The 19,488-nt window shown below is 46.8% G+C and overlaps 1 protein-coding gene across 1 annotated transcript; it reads right to left on the bottom strand.

The window, feature by feature from the left end:
• Window positions 1–4,922: 4,922 nt before the first annotated feature.
• Window positions 4,923–9,979, bottom strand: BARHL2 (BarH like homeobox 2). Its single transcript, XM_030573119.1, has 3 exons — window positions 9,219–9,979; window positions 7,443–7,668; window positions 4,923–5,771 (listed from the first exon to the last, which is right to left on the bottom strand). The coding sequence occupies exons 1-3, from the start codon at window positions 9,781–9,783 to the stop codon at window positions 5,459–5,461; spliced, it is 1,104 nt and encodes a 367-aa protein (XP_030428979.1). The 5' UTR covers window positions 9,784–9,979; the 3' UTR covers window positions 4,923–5,458.
• Window positions 9,980–19,488: the final 9,509 nt, after the last annotated feature.

The raw sequence follows: 19,488 nt of genomic DNA, 5'->3' as shown, positions 1-19,488 counted from the left end.
AACAGAGATATTTAATGCCAGAAAAGAAAGGAATCCTACACAAAAGGACCTGATTGCAGGAAAACTCAGACATAAATCAACTGGCAAGTTTGGGTCAGCTGGGCAGGATGAAATGCTTTACAGGCATTTTTTGTATTTATATTTCTTCAAAATAAACCATGCAAATCCCAACCCCTCATGCTCATTGAGAGAAACTGATTGATACGTTTTGGCTAAATGAGGGTGGAAAAGGACATCTCCAAAGAAATATTGGACCAGATTCTAATCTCAGACACACTGGTGTTAATCCAGAGTGACTCCATTGGCGTCAGTGGAGTTAAATCCCAGCTTTAGAACTGAAATCAAAATCTGTTCTATTTTCCTTTCCTATAAAGTGTGGGGGGGGGTGATGAGTAACTCACGAAAACGCTAAGATTTTTCTGTCTCTAACATCTATGATTTCATCCCATAAAAAAGTGAAATAAACATACTGATGAGTTTAAAGAGAGATCAAACACAAACAAAGCGAAGGGATTTTTCGGATCACTCAACCTCTTTTGTGGTTTCTTTTTACTCTAATTCTTTGAGTTAACGATATATGAGAAGTTTTTAAAAATAATTTTGATCTGCAGAGGTCCTTGCGTTGCGTATATGAACAGCAGAGAGTTGGTTGAAAGCTTGAATGAGTGTTGCTTCGTTTATGTTTTGATAGTGAATCAGACAGTTTTGATCGTGGAAGTGAAAACACGGATGGTTTTATAGCAAATTGAGTCTGTTTGGGATTGAGCTGCCGCTTTATTTCAGATCTTCATAATCGTTTGCCACCAACTTGTATGAAATCGTCTTTGCCTAAGAACTTATTAAACAGTGATGGTTTAACTTGATTTATGACTGAGAACTACTTACCTAGAGATCTTTCAAATTACTTGCATTGATCTGAAGATTTTGTTCTTTGGAATGTGACCCTGTTCGGACTTAACAGCTAATCAGGAAATGCTACAAGAGAGCACTTTGTAAAACACACACACATACACACACACACCGAGAATAATAACAGCTCCTGTAACTTCAGAGCCTTCGAACCCAAGCGCGCGGGTGCAGTCACTGCTCCGGCCCTAGGAGCTGTCTTTGGTGCTGCAAGCGGCTTCTCCACCGCGCACCGCAGAGCTGGCGCTGAATAGGACAGAGATCCCTGGGGGCAAAATGCAAACACAGATGTGCCATCTCAGGCTAGGGAAACACAAGAGCCGCTCTGCCGCGTGCAGCAAATTAAAATGTCTCCCTGGTTCGTTTGCACGATAACTGAAGGATGGGCGCTGCTATTACAGGGCCCTTCTGGCCCCTAGGGAAACTCCCCTAAGTCAGTCAGAGCTTTGCGCTGTTGGCCAGCAGGATAAGAGAAGGGGGAACGCAGCTCTCCTCTCTGCCTCAACCGGGGTGCCGGTGCCCAAGGAGGGCGCGCACATAACACGCATGTTTGAGGCGTGGGAAGGGAACGCGTTGAGCCTTCTCAGGTATCTGTGGTCTGCAGGGCGCCAGGGTCTAGTGACTGACCCAGTGTCTCCAAGAGGGAAATAGCCGTTTGGGGGAACAGGTCCCTGGGCAGCACCTAACCTCTTGGAGCTGGGATGCCACAGCAAAGCAAACTCAGAGAATAGCCCGGTCACGCCTGTGCGTGTGTGTGTGTGTGTGTGTGTGTGTGTGTGTGTGTGTGTGTGTGTGTGTGTGTGTGTGTGTGTGTGTGTGTGTGTGTGTGTGTGTGTTCGCCCGCACGCACTCGGGGGAGAGGCCAGCCAGATTCAAACAAAGATTAATTGCAATGGACAGTTAGCATGCAAGCGTACAGAAATTCTTTGAACCCACTTTCTGTTTATATACCTAATGGGTAAACGCTAAAGCACTTTGAATAGCAAATGGTTAACATAAGGGATGGCATTCTGCCTTCAAAAGATTGTTTTTAATCAAATGGCCATGCGAGAACAAACTTTGTCTGAATACGGGGGACACCTCTGAAATTGTAAAATATTTATTTAACTGGGGGACTTCAGAAAACTCTTCAGTGAGGTAAAGAAGCAGGTTCAACTAGAGCAAAATAAGTTAATAGTTGACTGGAAAATATTCCACTAGAAATGTACAAATGCCAACAAAAAAATTAAAGAAAACTAATTTTCCATCGTGTCCTCGCTATTTTCGGAAGTGAACCAAAAAAGTAAAAAGATTTACATATCTATTGGGTGTATTTGCTGGAGGCAATGAAATCAAAGCAACAATCTTTCCTTTGCCAGCTCCTTGGAAATCAATTATTTTACGCAGGCGATTGTTAGTCAAAAAGAAAGACCAACTTTGCACATTCACAACATTCCGCCAGGACTTTTTGTACTGGTTGATTGAATTTAAATAAGTGCTCATCTGTAGCTTTTAAAACATGTAACTGAGTCCTTTCTTCTAATGAAAGCCTATTTTAATTGGCTTCAGAAGCAAGCAAATGCTTCTAATGAAGTGATATTTTTCATAATTTAAACAAGGAGCAATCAAAATTATCAGCAAGTGCGCATTTAAATGTAACGTCAGGCATGCTTTTGTAACATTTGGAAAAGCGAAAGAAATGTTTCTCTTAAACCGTAGCTATTCCTACTCAAATCCTGCTCCCTTTACACACAAGGAGAAAGGAAGAAGAGCAGGATTTCCCTTAAAAGTACATTTCACAAGTTGTCTAACATTCCAAAATTAAAAAATGAAACATACATTCAAACACATTTCCTAAAATCCAGCAGCAAAATAATCTTTCTTTTTAAAAATGTTTCCTTTTTTTCTAACCAAATGTTTTTAAACTCTGTGCTAGTGAAATCCTGAGGTGAGAGAAATACCAAAAAATTTTAAATAAATTAAAATGTGATGAAAACTAGTATGTGAATTCTGCCATTACTTTCTTGCTCGAACAATGTCATTTTGAAAGCCCAGCTGACTCGTTTCTGCGGCAGAGAAAGGACAACTCAGGCAACACAAGCTATTCTGTCTAAAGTTTCCTCCCCCCTTCTTACTTTCAGAATTGGTGTGGGCAAACGTTAACACAGCGAATGGTTGGGGGGGAGGGTTAGTAATATTAATGAAGCCAATGGAATCATCTCGAGCTGGTTTGGCTCGGCTTTAAATTAGCATTATTTTAAACACGAAACGAGTCTTGGCTTTGCACACTTCCTAGGACACTAGTTCATTCTAAAGTGTGGTCAGCTAAAGGGCTCTTTAGGGTAAATGTAATGGTCCGAATCCCAAATTACTGGGAGCCTGTTCCTAGTCCTAACACTAAATGATGGAGGGTGTCACTCTTATTAATTTCTAAGACCTAGTAAGAAAGGACTCGACTGAGTCTGTCGCCTAAGCAGGGCTGCCGCTCTGTATAATGTCGCTGGCCCCTGCACAGACGCTGGGTAATTGTCAGAGTCCGCTGTGACAAGGGCAGAAAATGAGGTAGGCGTTTCCGAGCTCTCTCTCCCCTTTTGTTAGATCAAGGCCGAGGTCAATATGGTTTTAACGCACATTTATTAGCAGAGAAATCACCAAACCATTCGCTAATTAGCAAAGCCCAAATAAATGTGCCTGCGGGCTCTTTCTTTGGAGAGTAAACGCACAGCGCCGAGCCAGCCCGGCGCAGCCCTGGGAGGCGACCAGAGCACGGGGCTTGATGAATGTTTTATAGGTAATTGCTGTATATCTTTCCAGTTGCAAAGGGGGGACCGTGTTGTGTTCACTTCGCAAGGCTGGGGCTGGCTCGCTCTGAAGGCTGATAGAGAGAGGCGGGCGGACAGCGGTAGCCAGGCTGCAAATTACAACCTGTGACTGGCCGCCGCTCCCCGCCTCTCGCAGGGGCTGGAAGAAAGGCGAGCATTTGGGGTGTTTACCTTCACCTCCTTTCAGTTTTCCTAGGTTACCTCCCCAGGCCCGCTCGCAAGGTCAGCAGCTCTCTGCACGTCTCCCCCACCTTTCCCCCCACTGCAGAGCCTCTATTGATGCTTGGGGTTAGTCAGGTCCATAGCTGGCACCCCCCGCATCACAGCGGAAACGTGCAGCTGAGGCGGGCTCACCCCCGAACGCAGGGCTGGATTTAAGGGCGCTAAAACAAAAGGCAGGGCGAGATTTAAGTGGGCTCAGCCGGTGCGGCTCTGGCTGAAGAGTGAAACTGGCTAGGAGAGAGAAGATCAAAGATCTGGAAGGTTTTATGAGCTCGATCTGGCTTGATTTTCTCTCTCTCCTGGCTCCTAATTGCTCACAGTCAGCCGCCTCGCGCTTGCTGTCTGTCCTGCTCGCTTCTCCCGAGCGTTCTGCTGCTCTGGGACAGCTGCTAGGCTAGGGACCACATTCTTGTTTCCCAGGCATCAGGCCACCCAACCTTGCAAGCCATTCAGTTTCCTCATCAACTTCTTAAATATTCAGGAAGGGGAGAACGGGAAAAATACAGAGAGAGAGAGAGAGAGAGAGAGAGAGGACAGACCACAGCGACCACTTGAAACCGCAGCAAAATGATAATTTCAAAAGCATCTGTCTGTCCCCCATGCAGCTCCGGAAAGACTGAATCCCGCAAACAAAAGAAATCACCACACTATTGTCTTAATCATCAGCTTTAAAAAAAAAACACCCGACGATGTTTAAACTAAGGGCTCGGGTAGCACTACCTGGGAGAGAGGATTTTAAAAATATAGAAACCAAACAAAAATCTTACAGATCATTGAACAGTGGCCCTAAAACGACGGGCTGTTTTTCGAACCCGAATTTCGTGCATCAGTTAACTTCAGTAAAATTAGCTTACTTAGATTTCCACTTTTTGTTACAAAAAGATAGTTTATTTCTTGTTTCTTTCTTCTTCTTTTTTTGTAATTTTCAGTCACAAAAAAAATCTATATTTTGTCACCTAAGCATTTATTTTACTGAATTCAAAAAGACATGAAAAGGGAGAGGGGGGAGAAATCATGTATTTTTAGTAAGGTATATAAGTGAATTTTTGACAACATATAATAAATATGATATATCACTTCGCACTCAGTCTGTTCAAATGTACATTTCCTTTCAGATTACGGAGCATGCCACTTTTCGATAAGAAAAAAGGTCATGAGAAATCAGTGCAAAGTTCTCCGTTACCCAAGTTCACCGCGCGGTGTGACGGGAAGATTGTTCTTTGTATCCCTCTGTCCTCCAGAGTCTCTGTTGGCTCGGGTCCGGCTCCCTCCCTCCCGCTGTCTCTCCGTCTGACCTCCTGGAGGTTTGTTCGATGGGTTTGTTTGTTTCACTTACTGGATCGGCTCTGGGTTCATGGTTCAAAAGTCCCTGCTCTGATTGAATCGTCTCCGTGGCTGGCTCTTGGCTGCCTTCAGAAGCTCCTGGCCCCCTTTCATCTCCCCCTCAGTTGCTCGGCTCCTGCTTTTGGTGGCCGGTTTTTATTTGGGGGGGCGGGGTGGGGGCTAGTTGCTGGGACAGCGGTGAGCTCTCACCGGGGGTGCGGGGTACCCGGGATAGGGTTGGCCAAGGGGTTGAGCGCGGGCTGACCCCCGGGCCCCAGGCCGTGGATGAGCACTCGGGGCACCAGGGGCCGCTGGAGCTGAGGGTGCGGAGCTGGGGGAGTCCGGTACATGCTGCTGTACATGGCCGCCGCTGCTGCAGCCGCTGTCGTGCTGTCCATGCTGCCCAGCAAGCTCGGGTGGTAGAAATAGGGAGAGGGGAACATCCTCTGGAGAGCAGAATAATTCCCAGCTTCGGCCAGCAGCTCCAGTCCCACCGCCGTCTGCCGCTTCCACTTCGTCCTGGAAGAGAAGGAGCACACAGGTCCAGAGCTAGCACGGAACCATCCCCCTGCCATTGCTGCTCAGTTTCGAGGGGCGGGAGTTCCCCGGGGACGTGAACCCCAACTCCTACTTGTCCTGGCCCTTCTCCTTCACACACACACACCCCTCTGCCACTAGAACGTCTGCTCCGCCATTCGCCAGTGCGCTGGCAAACAAATCAGTGGGGAATCGAGCCCCGGTTCCCTGGGTTTAGCCACACGCACCACGAAATAAAATGGAACCCACGGGACAGTCCCCCCTTCTCTTTGCAGGCTTTCGGGAGTGCGACTTTCTAAAATCGCAGGTGTCGGTGCCTTCAAACTTTGCAGTGTCGCGGAAACAGGGATTCATTGGTCCTGCATCCGAAAAACTGGACTAAACAAAAAAAAAAATCAAACCGTTCGTGGAGCATAAAGATGCAGGGAAATATCGAACAAAGAAAGGCGAAGTGCTTTCAGTTCCAGATGGCAAGACAGCAGAGATCCCCGTTATAAAAAGATATTGACTAGTAGTTTGGCAGAATGTTTCTAGCGGCACACACGGTATTTTCACTCTCCTGACACAATATTTCAATCATTTTATTTCCTGGCCTTCCCCCACCCTCGCGAACCCCTCCCTTTGCCAAGCCCCAGCGAAATGCCTTCTGAGATCTGAGCTGGTGGATACACACACACTGCAATCCCAGCAAAATTAATAAACATGGCGCCCTGTTTAGATTGGATACAGATGACACTAATGTTTTCCGACAGAATTAGGGTGGCTGAAACCGCATGTAATGAGACAGAAAATTATGGCAAAGATGACAACTGGACGTAGTTTTCCAAACCTAGTCAGCTGCGATTGGAATACACATACAATTGCCTCTCTGGCTTTATAACGCGGACAAATGGAAACCGAGCACATTTGTTTTAAACCAACACATTTTACAACTTGATTTCCTAGTCACTTTCCTAACATCACACACGGAGAAATCCTTGCAAACGCCGTGATTTCCAATCGGGCTACAGAGGCATGCCAAGAGCAACACTGCGTAATGAGATTTCAGTGGGATTTCTTTCCCAGTGTGTTCCTGGGACACAGGAAGAATAATATGTCCCCAGTTTTGTAATCAAGATTTGCCTATTATTTATTCACGTGTGTTTTCGTTCATATTGAGATGGTCTGCTTTATTAATTAGCCATGGCTCAGCCTACTTTGTTGACTAGATTGTCAAGTGCAGGCAATCTGTACAGGCGCCTCCATGACTTTTCTTGGCCTTTCCTTGAGAACGACAGTAGCCAATAACACTAGATTTTTATTTAGCAGTTTACTTATTGACTTTAAATGGACAGGTAACAGGAACGATAATAATTTATTTTAGGCACGCTGCTACTCCCTTTATTCTAACAAGGGCAAAGAGTGAGTGTGTGTGGGGGGGGAGTTGTTCCTTTATGAAATCTACCAACAGTCACAGATGGAAGTGGCCAGTGTTTGCTTTCCCTGATCAGATCTCACTGATATTGGCTACAGAGGTGAGAGTACTTCTTCCCCCGGCCTTCAGGCCGTTTAGGTCAGACTATCTGAGCAGCAACTCTGTTTTAGGGACTTTGGGGAAATTGTTGGGGGTTATTTGGGGGGGCGGAGATCCTTGACTCTGCCCGCCTCCCTTACCTCCGGTTCTGGTACCAGGTTTTGACCTGCGTGTCGGTCAGGTTGAGAGCCGCAGCCAGGTCCATGCGGTCTTGTACGCTCAGGTACTTCTGCCGCTCGAAGCTCCTCTCCAGCTGATTGAGCTGATGGTCCGAAAAGGCCGTCCTCGCCTTCCGCGGCTTCTTCGCTCGCACTGGGGGGCTATCCCGGCTACTTGTAATCTCCCGGTCGCCTTCTTCTTTCGTCCCTAGGAACAATTCACAAGCATAACACTAGAAACAGGGTCTAAAGCAGCAACCCGAGGCGAGGCTGCTCGGGGTCTGGGACTCAGGGCAAAGTCGATTTCTTTACAGAGTTGATTATCAACTGACTGCTGCATTTGGGACTCCAAGGAAATCCCTCAATTTAGCTGATGCCTTTTCGTACCTACGTGTCTAAATGGGTTTGACAGGAGGGTCTGGCGATTTCTCTCTATGCGGCCGACAAACAGTCCCCCTTTCCGGGGTAAGGTTTTTCCCCTTTCAGGTGCACTTGTGGCAGGTTAAAGCAACGTACAGAACAGCGAGCGCATCAGATGTGCTAATGTCTCAGACAGGATATTTCACCCATGCACCAAGTTGAGCTCAAATTGCTGAGCACGTCGTGGTGACAGCGCTAAGATTTCCGGATTCTATTTGTCAACTTTGGTTTTTTTGCTGAAATGCTGAGAAATCGATATGTCAATCCATCTCCGTTTGTACCAGTTTTTTGCAGCGCTCCTTGATCTTCCCTGCAGGAAGAACAATAATCTCTCTAATTGACCCACTGGGGAGGTTGGTGCACAAAAAATCGCCAGACCAGACTGTACATCTGTTTTGGGCACTCTTATGCTAATGTTAAAATAGCAGAATGAATGGCACAGATGAGCGTTTTTCTATTATTCATCGCATAACATTGCAAAATAGGTGAAAGGCGTAAAATTAGGAAAATGTGTCCTCTCACCGCATAGATTAAACTGTGCCTCGTGCAAAGCCATTTTGCAGAAAGCAGAGAATCCTTCCGCATTAAGGAAAAGGCTTTTCAAAGAGCAGCTATTTTCATATATATAACCCCACGCCCATAAACACACGCATATGTATATTTAAATAGGGAAATATTGCACTGTTGCAGATTCCATAGGCGTACACAATTCGTAAAAGAGAAATATCTCATCCAAGCATAGGAAAAGACTGTAAAAATGTAAAAAGCCTTCTATTGTGATGTAGTGAAAAGTTCCTATCTACTTTTAGGTCTACTTGGAAATTTGTCCTATTAATTAAGTGCTACTAAATCTCTGTGCTTGGTGTTAGAAAACATGCGAACCATTTAAACGAATTAGCATTTAAAAAAGAAGAAATGCATTCAAATTTTAAAAGAAACAAACGTTCAAACAATTTTTTTTCGCCAAACAGCTAACCTAAAAAGAGAGGGACGCCCCAGCAAGAGAAAAAAGATTTCTCCAAGGATCTGATATAAAAAAAACAGATACAATAATTTAAAGAGGATTGGATTTGACTGGGTTTTGGTGGGATTTTTTTTGTTTTGTTGTTGGTTTTGGTTTTTGTTACAGCTTCTGAAATATCAGAAATGCTGCCAGGGAATTGTATCGCTTCCCATGGCAAATTGTGTACAATACTGACCACTGGAGAGTCATACCGTAAGGTTATTATGAATCAATAGCATAAGTGTAATTAGGAATAAAAGTGAGACTCTATCACGACAGGGGCTGCTCAAAAGCCACTGCGGAAGCTGTGGAGGCTGCGGAGGTAACATACTCACCGTGGCATTTGAGATCATTCTGCGTATCGTCGCGTTTGTCTAGTTTGGTTTTGCTGTCCTCCTGCTCTAGTTTTGGCCTGAAGCTCTCGTTGGCTGCGTTGCCCTCTTGTTTTGGGGTGTGGTGGGGAGAGGAGACACTGGTGCTGTAAGGTGCACAAGCCGCCAGCGGTTTGCTGTCGCCCAAAATGTCTTTAATTAAAAAAGAAGAGGTGGAAGTCCTGGGGGCAGAGTTGCCCGAGCCCAACTGTTGTTGCTGTTGGGGGGATTGCTGCAAACTTTGTTGTTGCTGCTGCTGCTGGCTGTGATGGAGATGATGATGCTCTTGCACTAGATGCTGCTCGGGGTGCTCCATGGTGACTGAGATGGGGGATGAAGGAGCCGTCCCTACTGTGTCTATCTCCGAACAAGGGGACGGAGTGGCCTGGTTTCTAAAATCCGCTGTCCTGGCATCGCTGTTTAGCTGGCGAAAGTCTCCGTTCATCATGCTGGGGCTGCCTGAACCGTTATTAGACAAAATCGTGTCTATTCCAAAGCTCGACCCGCTAGATCCTTCCATTGTGGCCATTCAGAGAGGCGCCTTCATCCCAGTCCGAGGCTTGGGAGGCTCGAATCAGCGCCACAATCGGATCAATACATAAAACAGCAAGGAGAATGTCAGTGTCTTTCAAACAAACAGAAAGTGGTGGGGGGAGGGGAGGCGGGCAGGGGGCTGAGATGGCGACAAAACGGGCTGGTGGAAGGGCAGCCACGGAACTGGGAGAGAAAACAAATCCAGGCAGCCGGGAGAGGAGGGGAAAGTGACCAGGGAAAGGACAGAGAAAGCTCGAGCGGCAGCTTCAGGTGCTGCGCTCAGACACACACGTGGTGTTGGCCGTATTGTTCATGGGGCGCTAACGGAGCGTGGCCAGCCCGGGGTGGGTCGCCCTGCTAGGCTGCATGGCAGCGGGCGGCAGCCGCAGCAGGAGGCGGCAGGGCGCAGGGTGCCCCCGCCGCGGAGTTATTGAACTTTCTCGGGAAGTTGAGGCGTGGCGCAGGCGGCGGCGGCGGCGGCGGCAGCAGGAGACGCGAAGCGGGACGGACCCCGGCCACTGCCGCGCTCTTCCCAGCGCAGCCCGGCTCCTCTCGGCTCCAGCGACTCCCTCCCGTGACGTCACGGCCATTGCCAGCCACGTTCCCCCTCCGCTCTATTATAAACCCGGGGTTTTTTCCGCCATCCGGCAAACGCCCCCATTGGCGGCCCGCGCGGCCCAGGCTGACGCCGCGGAGCGGCAGCCAATGAGAGTGGGCTCTGGGGCCCTTGTCAATTTCAGAGCCGGGCTGGTCTGCTATAGAATCTCTAGGATTCCTTCTCCAGCCGGTCTCCAAATCTTGTCACTGTGCTCACCGCCGCGTCACTCACCAGCCGCAGTAGCGGTGCTAACCACCACCATTACAAATAGCAATAAAGTGCCGCGTGTGGGAAGAGAAAGAAGGAAAATGGTTTGGCCATTATTTTAAGAGGTGAGACAGAGTAACAGAGGCGGGGGAAGATGATGGGGCAGCATGGAAATCAAAAGTAGCTATCCCAGCCTGCTCGACCCACTCTTTTGAAACTCACACGTGCCATAGTAACTAAGAAGCGTCGCAGACCTCGAAGAGAAAATAAATGACCAGGACCCCATCAGAACATGGGCAATAACTTTCAAGGCACTTGTTTCCTGGCTTCGCCTCCTGGTGTTCTGTAGTCCTTGGCTAGCCTCTGAGAGCAGGTGCCCAGGTTTCCATGGCACGCCAGGTTGATGCTTTGCATTTATTGACTAGGAAATGCGGGGGGGGGGTCAGTTCTGAGTTGAGCGAAAAGGCTTCTGCTCTCCAAGGGGGAAAAATTAAAAGGAGCGAGAAGCATGTCAGGAAACTAGAAGAAGCCAGTGCAGCACCCAAAGCAGTCTCCAGTTAGAACATGCATGCCAATGAATCTGGATTAACTAATAAAGCAGAGGAACAAAATGTCCTCACAGTTTAGTGACTCGGTTGCAGCCGTCCTGGCTTCCCCGAGTCAGGGGGTATTGGTTGAATTAATTAGCCCCTTTGTGCTCTCTCGGGTTTCTCTTGTTTTAGCGTTTCAGTTGGAATGGGAATAGTTACTGTCGACCCGCCTGGGACTGCAGGAAATTATTCCATTGGTTCTTCGGAGGGCATCAACTTGTGCTAATTTCTCTAGGACGACTCCAACCTGTCTCTTGTTGAATGTCAGAGTAATGGGAACTGCCAGTGACAAGACGTCGTATTACTCCTGATTAAGTACCGTGTCAACCTAATTAGCAGAGTAATTATAAGGTGCTAATGAATGATTCAAAGTTCTTTGAGTTACATTTTACTTCGAATTACCATTTTAAGGACCCTATGAATCTAAGGTAAACCGTGCTGGCATCACTGCCATGTCAGCCCGCAAGAATATATTTCTCACCACATCAAATGGCAATTAAAGTCTCTGAGCTTTTTCCTTAAGTTACATTAATTAAAAAATAATGAAGTAGACAAAGGAAAATACATTTCAAAAATGTTACATCAAAGGCATTTTAATTATCTATGATTCTCCCTCCCGCCAAAAGAAATAATCTTTTTTTTGCCAATCTTATACATCGAAATGAGTTTAACTGACAACATGAAATCAAGGGATGGGTGGATTCACTGAGGTAGCAGAAGGCTTTCATGTGGGGGCTGCATCCTTGCAGATGGCAATAGATACAGGAAGAATAATAGAGGGACGTGAAACAGGATTAACTAACGTACGATATTTAGAGGCGTAATGTTCGCTGATAGCGTTAGACAATGTGCTAGATGAGAGGTATTAAAGCTAAAACTGACAGTTCAATAGTTCAGTGGAACGCCACAGGGAGAGAAAAAAAAGAAGAAAGAAAACGGGTAAATAAAGTACCTGAGTCAGGTCTGAGATAATCTTCCTGGTGGACAGGTGTCTGTAGAGACCTTTCTTTTCGTGAGTACAGAAAAAGATTTGCTGTGACGGCTCTTAACTGTCAGCTGAAAGCCTCCGCTTGTTTTGGCTACCCCATCCTAGCAAGCCCCTCTGTAACAATCTCCTGCCATAGGTCAAGCTGAGCTTCGTCGTAGTTATTGATGGATTGCGGGGTTAGGCATAAAGCAGCCTCAAAGGTCGGTATTTTTATGCTATTTTATTTAATCATGAAAATTCCTGCATCAAACTACCGAGCTAATTAATCCTATGTGCAGAAATGCAGCATTCATTGTTACATCTGTCCACCAGCCCCTCTCCTCCTGGCATTTACTATTAACTGCCGAAAATATGTCACTGGATGGCAGTGATGACATTGGATAATGTTCTTTGTCGAATTTATACTTTAAAAAAATATTGATTCAGGGCATTATTTTTAGGGATCTAAGCCATCAGCATTCCGCTGCGGTGCATCTCCTAAAGAAATGGCCGCATTAAAAGTTGGAGGGAGATTGGTTCCACCAGGGAAAACACATAAAATACGAGACTGAGTGATAGCACAACAAAAATCAGTTATTCCAAATCCTTTATAAATAATTCATTTCAGATTGTTTTTGTTTTGTTTACACGCCTAAAATGACTGAAGAGTGAAAAAACGCCTTTAGCACAGCTTGTGTTGTGAGGTTAGAAATGTTATTGACTAGTAATATTTAACTACGCTGGCAGAGAAATCGGAAATTTGATCCAGCGGCTGAGGAAAGGTAGAGGGGATAGCATTTATTCTGGGAAGGTGATCAAGGCATCCCAACATTTACATCTGCCCGCTTGCAAACAACCTATGTAGGATATAGTCTCTTAACACTTACTAATTACATTTTTGTGAAAAGGAAGGCTTTGATTCAAACGGCAGCTACGGAGACCTTTTAAAGCGGAGTCTGCTGAGAAGTATAGATCTAAAGAGAAGCAATGCAGTAGTTGGCTATATAGACAAGGCTTGTCGTCAAGACTTAAATACATCTTCTGACCATTTACCCTTCACGGATAAGCTTGAAATAAAGTAACCATTCCCATTTTTTGCAAGCTTACACGTTTTTTACAAGTTTACTGGATACATGACGATATATTTTTAATCAATTAATTCTTTTACAAATTAAAGATTAAAAATAAAATCTAAGAAGAGTGGATTTAAAATTAAACATTGTTTAAAACGTATTCGACATTTTTTTTACTTTAGCATGCTTTCCCGTGTCTAAGAACAATCTAATTCAAGGAATTATTTGCGTATTCGGTTCTTGAAGATTTGTTCAGGCCTTTATTTCTGAATTTAAACAAGGAGTATATTTATGGCTTTTTCGTTGCAGTACAAAGAATGGATTGTTTAATTAAAGTATGTAAGAAGTTTTACTAGCAAAGCCAGAACTTTGACTCTGGCAGCTGTCGAGCTATCAGCATCACATTATATATATAGGTCTGTCAAGTAACTAAATTCATCTTCATCTGGCTTTCTGCTAGAGAGCTACAAAGTGTAGAAACGGTTTTAATTTTTTAAGCCAGTAACACATTTTCTTGTTGCAAGTGTCTAATGATTTGGGAAACAAAATATGTCTTTCACATCTCCTGTGTTTGCTTTGGTGTTTTGCTTTTGCAGAACTTGTCTCAGTCTGCTTTGTAACGGAAGTGAACTGTGAAGGATAGCCATCTGCTTTTACGGTAGATTTTGACTCTGGTGTTTTATCTCCATTCATGTTTAATTTACACATTTCTTTAAGTGTCCAGTTGTTAAAACCAGAATGCCTGATCTGGAAGAGAGGCAATGGCTCCTTTGTCCACTGGGCGGCGATAAGGGTTACCAACAGCTCATCTATTGTCTAAGAAAGAATCTTGGTCCAGGGAGAACAATACTTTTAGCGCTGCTTTGCTGATATAGTTAAGATGTTCGTTGTCCTGAGAAAGCTTTATTCTTTTTTCTAATAAATCGTTTAATGTTTGTACTATGAAAAATTAAAAGTAGAGAACTTTAAAAATATATAAAAGATAAAAGAACAATGGAAAGAGAACGACCAACTCAGGGAAAATCCCCCAGAAGTACTGAAGGTTTGCTGTAGAATATAAGAAGGCTGCAGCAGCAGTCATATTCGTTCTGCTGTCTTTCTTTGCAATTTACAAAAAATATATACCCTAATTATCCCCAGGGAAATGTCTGATCTGAGCTAAGATGTTACACTGGCATAATCCTTTAAATAACAACACACTTCTCTGTCTCGAGCGCAGGATTTAGAGCTTAAAGTCATGTCACCAAACAGTTAATACTTTTATTTTCAGGGCTTTCTATGTTTATTCGCGTGTATATTATTGCCAAAGCTGAAATATTTAAGAGATAAGACCTAGAAAAGCATATTTGAAACTTTTGCTTGTTTGTTTCTAGGTTCGGATTTATTCTGATCCGTTTCGATGCCATTTTCCCCTTCTCTAGTGCTCGCTTTTGCTCACTGATGCTACAGACTGCTTTACAAAAGGCAACTTTCCCTAAATAGAAATCTAAAGGAGCCAGTTATACCAACATGGGCTAGGAAGTCAGCTGCTACGTTAAAATACAAACCCATGTGTGTCCAAGGATCTTTTGCAAGGAGAACTGCAGACAGTTTCCCCCCCCCCCATGACTTTGTATAGGCAGGAACTGGAGATATACCATTGAAGGTTTTTCTCTTTTGACTTTTGTTATCCTCGCCCCACTCCCACGAGCTCCTTGGAGAAGTTAGGTGATGCTCGGCCTGTTCCATCCAAGCAGGATACCAGCCCTTAGACAATCACCGGGCCCGATAGTTACAACGGTTGGGGTTTGTGTAAGTTTGTCATTCCCTTTCCCTAGGAAAGGCGCAGAGGGGCTGCTCGCACGCACCCCACCAGTTGCTCGTGTCGTTTCTCGCCTGCAGAAGTCTCGTCAAACCTGCCCAGGTGCGCGAACAGCCTGGGCTGGGCCTGCCCGGCAGCCAGGGGGCAGCTTGCGCCCAGGGGAGATGTGCGATCGATTTGCACCCGACTAGGCCGGTTCGCTGCAAGGGAACCGCCAGGGTTTTGCCAGGTCTGGCGGAGCCTCAGCCCTGACCACAGGGGCTTTGCAGCCGAAGAGCGCGGCTCAGGCTCGCCTCATCCCGCGGGACCGCTTCGCCTGGCTCCCAGCCTCGCGTCCGGAAATCCTGACTCGGGCTGCGCTGGGCAACAAGGCAGCCTGGGAGAGGTCCCGGGGCTCGCTGCGGAGCCGCCCTTCCCTGCCTGCAGCCCAGCTCCGCACTGGCGCGGCGTTTGGGTTAGTCCCGCGGATTATTGGGGCGGGGGGTGGAAGGGCAGGGAGGAGAAAACCCCAATCAAAGCGATGAGCGAAGGTGCCACTCAGAGGAGGAGAATTCATTCCCGATGTTAATTAACAGGCAGCTAATTAAAACGCCACTTTGAGCGCTAATCAATCGCTTTATTAAATCGGGAGCAGGAAGGGGGACACATTGAACGCTACCAGTTAGGGTATCATGGTATCGAGCGGACTGTTGATGCGGGGACAGCGGATTGCACCCTATCGATCCCTGCCTGCTGTAGCCGGGGTGTGTGGGAGGCACAGATCTGCTGCCTTCTCGACTCCCCGCGGCCAGCAGGAGCCAGGGAGCGCTTAGAGACAAGCCGCCTTCCCCAGGTGCACGGACCCTGAAAAGCAGGAGTCACGGAGTTACCCCACAGGAGCATGGTCAGCCTCACTCCCAGGCGGCTGTAGGAAGAGGAGAAAGTTCCCCAACTCCTCCTGCCGACCTGTGCGTTTCAGCTGCTCTTCTCACAGCACTCTCCCCTGCCCGGGCTTTGTAGCCACAAGCGCAGATTCCCGTGGAGAACACACGAGGCCCTTAGCAGAGGAAGCCTGCTGGCCAGTGCTCAGGGGCGCAGAGAAAGCTGCTCCTTCCAGCCTGCCAGGCAGAGGGGGGGTTGTAGGTTGGGTTGCAAGGTGTGAGTGTTCGCACTTTGGGGGGTTTTCACTGAGCGCGCACACACACAAACTCCTGTCTCCCCCGAGAGCCTCCCTTAGCCCCCGGAGGGAGGTGGGGCCCGCGTCCTGGGCACATTGGGGAAGTTCCTGCAGACGCGTTCCACGCGCGACAGAGAGCTGGGGGAATGATCATCTTCCGGCAGGAGGCCAGAGGGGTCAGGCCGCAGCAAGCCAGGGTCTCTCCCCAGAAGGGACTGAGGGCTCACAAGGCCCATATTGACACGTGGAACCTGGCTGTTCCCTCCTGTGTTAGGAAACCTGCTGCTTCAACAGGCTGGGGGGCTGTAACCAGACACACGCTTCAGAGCCTAAACCCCAAGTTTTATAAACATTTTCCTTTCCTACATGATTGATATAGGTTGTTCCTCCCGGAGGGAGACCCACTTGGCAACAACTGGAGATGTGAATTTGAATGGGCGAGCCCATAACTAAGGGATCCCATTCTACAACAAGACGGTCTGGGGAGGGAAATCTGGGCTCCTGGGTTGATATTAACAGATCAGAGTTTAAATCTACGCTGGAATATTCTGCCTTTGTCCTTCTTCAGCAAAGCAGGAAAGACGAGCGCAGAAAAAAACGCCGCTTGTGTATATTGCAAAACTGCATCCTAATCTATTCCCGAGGGGAAGATTCCAGAGTATTAATATTTGTATCATTATTATCATTATTATTCAATATCCTGTGTGCACGGTTAGCACTAATTAGGCACCAGTGTCTCCCCAATGGGGGTGATGTATCCGAAGTAATGTTCTCTCTCTCTGGAGGAGCAATAGAGGGCCAGAGCAAAGGGGACGGAAGCTGTCAATCCTGTCTCCCCCTATAAGGTGCAGGACCATAGGACCCTCTGCTGAGAACCTGGACTGAGGTAGCTCGCTTCACACAGCCCTGCTTCTCCCTCGCCGCTGTGCTCAGCCAAGGCACCGATTTCAGAGTGTCTCTGGCCGCAATAAACAGAGCAGCGCTTCTCCCATGTTCATTTACACGCGGACCTTGCTTAGGTGCTGGAATTCGGAATAAAGTCCAGGGAGTCTGCTCCCTGCAAGCAGCTGCGAGCTGCCAGGGTGCAGTTAGTGTAGCTGTCTTTCTGGTCCCTCCCCTCCCAAACACACACTCCCCAGCCTGAAGAAGGGGCTTTCACCTCCTTCCCCGGGCATTGGGAGGCTTTGTAGGATCCTGTTGACTCAGTCATGCATTTGTAACTTCTGGGAAGGGGCGGGAAGGAAAGAGCCCCTCGCACTGTGAAATTTAAGAGTCTGAACATCCGTTTATTAAAAGCTGCTGCTTGACATTTACACTGTGCCAACAGACTCTTCATAGAATCCAGGCGAAAATATATTGTACCTCCGAGTAATTGCTGCATTTGCAGGAGCAGATACAGAATGTTTCTGAGTTGGAACAAAACACTGGGGAAAGTGTGGCAGGGCCTGGGGTGAGGCGTATGAGGCCCGGGAGCTATGGGAGGACAGAGGTAGCCCGGGCATCCACGCGCGGGGATGTGCTTTGGTCACAACTTAACCCTACAGAAAAGACACTGCTAGCGCCTTATATACCCCACCTTTTCCTGCCAGCCTTAAAGCCCCTTTCCTGGGACGGAGAGGAGTGGACCGTGGGTCCCCCTCCCCGCCGTGGGTCCTTCTCTTTTCCCTCCTTTCTCGGCCCAAAAAGTTAACTTTCTGTTCCAAAAACTAATCCCGGCGTTTAGTGCTACTGTTTTCCTTTTGTCAGATTCCGCCCCCCTCCCATGCCGTCTGAGTACATGATCAGAAATGCTCAGAGAGCAGAAAGCACATTGATTTCAGCTTGTTCTGTCCACAGACAGGCCCTGACAAGGTTGTTAGAACAGTTGGAGAGGTCTATACAATCACTTAATTACCAAAGCTGTCAGTCAGGCGGGACGCTACTGGCCGCAGATATGGCTGCGAGGAGCATTCCACTACTGGGCTTCCTCCTTGATTGATCTGTGCTGATGGCATTGCAAAATAATTATAGTGAATTTTCTGATGTGTGATTTTATACCAAGTTCATGCTTCAGAAAGGTAATCGGAAGGATGAGAAGGGTCAGTGCCATTTCAGATTACCTGAAGTCCAAGCGAAAGGGTAACATATAGAGGAGGGCTGCAAGGAAGAGGAGTGGAGAGGAGAAGAGAGATGCGATTAAGGATTGCTGAAGGGTATTGCAAGCAATTCGTCAAACTGTGCAAGTGATTTCCTTCCGAGCCAACAAATGGCAGATTGATTTTGTCCAGCGTAGATTTAGCCACATTTAAAATGATCCAGCGGTTATTATTGCGATTGGCTTTGGAACTGACAGGCAGTTGGAGGCGAAAGTAGAATAGATCCTGTTTACAGAAGACGTGTTCTTAACTGCTGTCAAATACAGTTAAGTAAATATTATTAGGAAGAAGGGTTGTTAAGAAAAATGCCAATCCAATAAACATGCTTTTCTCCTCTCTGATTCCTGCCCTTCTTCCCTGGTGCTCTTTTCTGAAGGCAGGAAGGTTTAACACTTTGCACTAATTGGGAAGACTTGTCTGGGATGTTTAACAATGTGAAAAGAAATAGCTGCTTTCTGCACCAGTCGATTTTAATTCCGCCTCCGCAATGCATATTATTAAGGCAAAATAATCGGTAGAAGGGCAGCCTGCTACCTACCTCCTTTCACTGGGGCTGCGAATGCAAGATCAGCACCCCTTGGCAAAGGACTAGTGGGAAGGGAGATGCAGGGGCTACTCGCTGGGAAGCCCATGAAAACATATAGTTCCGGGATGTATCTGATCTTTATTTAGCAGTGTAAACAGGGCTAGCTTGATTAAACCGATTCGAGTTCCTTGGTGCCACCGTTCATAAGATGAGCAGCAGCAGGAATCTCCCTCGCAGCACCAATTCCAACAAATACAAGTAAAAAAGGTGGGGGAAGAAGCGAACTGGATGCAACTCGCCACTGCACAGCACAGTTCACCCAGGCACTCTCAGCCTGGGCTTCGTGCTCTGCTCAGGAGAGAAGCTCAAGCGCAGCTGATTGTATTCAGCTGGCTGCTGGTACAGAGGAATTCGTATATATTTACGAGTCAGGAATCCGTATATATTTACAAGTCAAGCATTGCACTCTCTGTTTGTTTAATAACATTAAGGGAAGGTGTTTAGCTCAAATGTGCCTATGCTCCAGTATGAAAATTAAAGCAAGAAGGTGGTAAACACCCCGATCTCTCGTCTGACAAGACTTGCTTTTGTAACACTTGGGCACTAACCAGCAAGAGGTGAAATAATAACGGATCTGTGCGGCAAGC

This window comes from Gopherus evgoodei, chromosome 8 (genome assembly GCF_007399415.2).
Source record: "Gopherus evgoodei ecotype Sinaloan lineage chromosome 8, rGopEvg1_v1.p, whole genome shotgun sequence".
NCBI lineage: Eukaryota > Metazoa > Chordata > Testudines > Testudinidae > Gopherus > Gopherus evgoodei.
Note: the sequence above shows the minus strand (reverse complement) of the source record. Positions and strands in the feature narration are given on the sequence as shown.

Coding starts and splice junctions, on each gene's coding strand:
- BARHL2 (XM_030573119.1), bottom strand. CDS start 9,783: ATGGCCACAATGGAAGGATCTAGCGGGTCGAGCTTTGGAATAGACACG. Junction 7,669..9,218: donor GAATGATCTCAAATGCCACG/GTGAGTATGTTA, acceptor AATTGTTCCTAG/GGACGAAAGAAGAAGGCGAC. Junction 5,772..7,442: donor ACCTGGTACCAGAACCGGAG/GTAAGGGAGGCG, acceptor CTTCTCTTCCAG/GACGAAGTGGAAGCGGCAGA.